We start from the raw sequence: 1971 nt of genomic DNA, 5'->3' as shown, positions 1-1971 counted from the left end.
CATTCAACATACATTTAATGACTTAAAGTTGGCATTCACTATAGCGGGAGATGTACCAATTGCAATTTTTTTTTTTTTTTTTTTTTTTTTTTTTTGCCAGTTCTGTTTTTATTTCTAAGAGCTATGAAAACATACAAATAAAAATCAACTTTTGTTCAGTGGAAATAAAAGAAACTCACAGTGGCACAGTGATTAGCACTGTTGCTTTACAGCAAGAAGGTCCTGAGTTCAACTCCGCCACCTGGCCGTGTGGAGACTGTACGTTCCTTCTGTGTTTGTGTGGCTTCTCTTCAGATACATGGCGTTAGACAGGTTAGGTTATTTGGTGAATATAAATTGAACATGGGTGTGAATGTGAGCATGAATGGTTGTCTTTCTCTCTGTGTTAGCCCTGCATCAGGCTGGCGACCTGTGGCTGGGATAGGCTCCAGCCCCCCATGACCCTGATAAGGATAAACGGAAGAGAATGGATGGATGATTAAACTCTGCAACTTCCCCTGCAACTTAACAGTAAGTTCCAGGGTCTTCGCTCACATAAGCAACTGAAAATAAAGTGCTCTGCTACTGGTAGAAAGTATAACTGAAAATGAGTCGCTCTAAACCAGGGGTCTCAAACTTCAGTGAGAGAGTCAAAAACTAATGTGTACACTTATGTCTGCATTTTTATTTTGTTAAATACGAACACAGTTATAGCAGAAGTGCTGCCACTTGTCAGAAAGAGAGGACCAATGTGTTTATTTGGTAGTTTAATGAAAGGCTTCAGTTAAGAGTGAGAAAAACATTTGCATTCACGTTTTCTGTTTTGTCTTGTTATACAATATTTGAAATTTAAAAAAACAAACAAAACATTACATCTTCAGAAATATTTGTGGGTGTTTTCTTGTTTGTTTGTGTTTGTGGTTTTTTTTGTTTTTGTTGTTTTTTTTCACATGAGATGACAGTGTCAGCAGTAGCCCACATCTCATTTAGGTACCACACAGTTGCAACAAAAAAACGTCAAGTACCTTAATAGTTTTCCCAGTATGTTTATACATTTGCAGCAGCATAGGCTGTCATGAGTAGTGATGGGTGATTGTGTAACCAAAAAATGAAAAAAAATGGCTTGTAATTTAATAACAATGGTTAGTTTACTCTCTTAGTTGGCAAATCACTCACATCCTACAGCTGTTCCTGTGACAAGCACTTCAGTTTTCAGGGTTTTCACTTGTAAGTAAAATGTCATAAACCTTATGAGTGATGGTAAAATCTGTAATTACTGTGTTGTTATGGTTCTTTTCACATCGTGTTTTTCTTGAAATCCCAGAGATGTGGACATAGATGGACACACATTCACAAGCACCCACGCAACAGGAGTTAAAAAAGAAAAAACTGTGGCAAAGTCAATGCTTGTGATTAGGGGTAGGCGATATAAACGATACACGATAGAAACGATATAAATTTGGCCAACGATAGAGATTTTGACTATACCGCTCTATCGCGATAGCGCATGTTGATGATGTCATCAAGCTGCGCCTGTTTTGGTCGAAAGCGTTGCAGCGGCTACAACCATTATCATCTGCAAATTATGGCGGGCAACAGTCATAGTAAAGAGATGAAGCACTTTAGAAATATGGGAAAAGCCAAAAACTGCGCTTCCTCCACTTCCGTAACATTGATTCATTAATGTTGAATTCTCTTGCAGCTGTTCTATTCCCATATTGTTGCAGTGTATTAATAACTAACCTCGTATTGTGGATGAATAATCTCAGTTGTTCTCCTGACTGACGTTTGGCCCGTGTATAGTATCCTGCTATGCGATTTCATTTGTCCCTGACCACCAGAATCCCTCACGTTAACTTTTATCGAGTGGAAAAAAAATTGGCGTTCAAAAAAAAAAAAAAAAATTACACATGACATATAATGTAATTGCAAGGAGGTATTTTTGTAGTCTATTGATACTATATAGTGGAAAAGGGGTGGGATTAAATAAGC

The 1971-nt window shown here is 37.6% G+C and overlaps 1 protein-coding gene across 1 annotated transcript in view; it reads left to right on the top strand.

Moving 5' to 3' along the window:
* The window catches only part of glcci1a (glucocorticoid induced 1a), a 32986-nt gene that overhangs the window by 10904 nt on the left and 20111 nt on the right, over positions 1 to 1971 (top strand). The window contains 2 exon segments of the mRNA XM_013915290.1: positions 390 to 414; positions 512 to 567. Coding sequence (XP_013770744.1) covers positions 390 to 414; positions 512 to 567 — 81 coding nt within the window.

Source organism: Pundamilia nyererei, unplaced genomic scaffold (assembly GCF_000239375.1).
Source record: "Pundamilia nyererei isolate P.nyererei 1_Seehausen unplaced genomic scaffold, PunNye1.0 scaffold00284, whole genome shotgun sequence".
Classification (NCBI taxonomy): Eukaryota; Metazoa; Chordata; class Actinopteri; order Cichliformes; family Cichlidae; genus Pundamilia; species Pundamilia nyererei.
The sequence above is the reverse complement of the archived record's forward strand: the minus strand, read 5'-3'. Positions and strand labels throughout refer to the sequence as shown.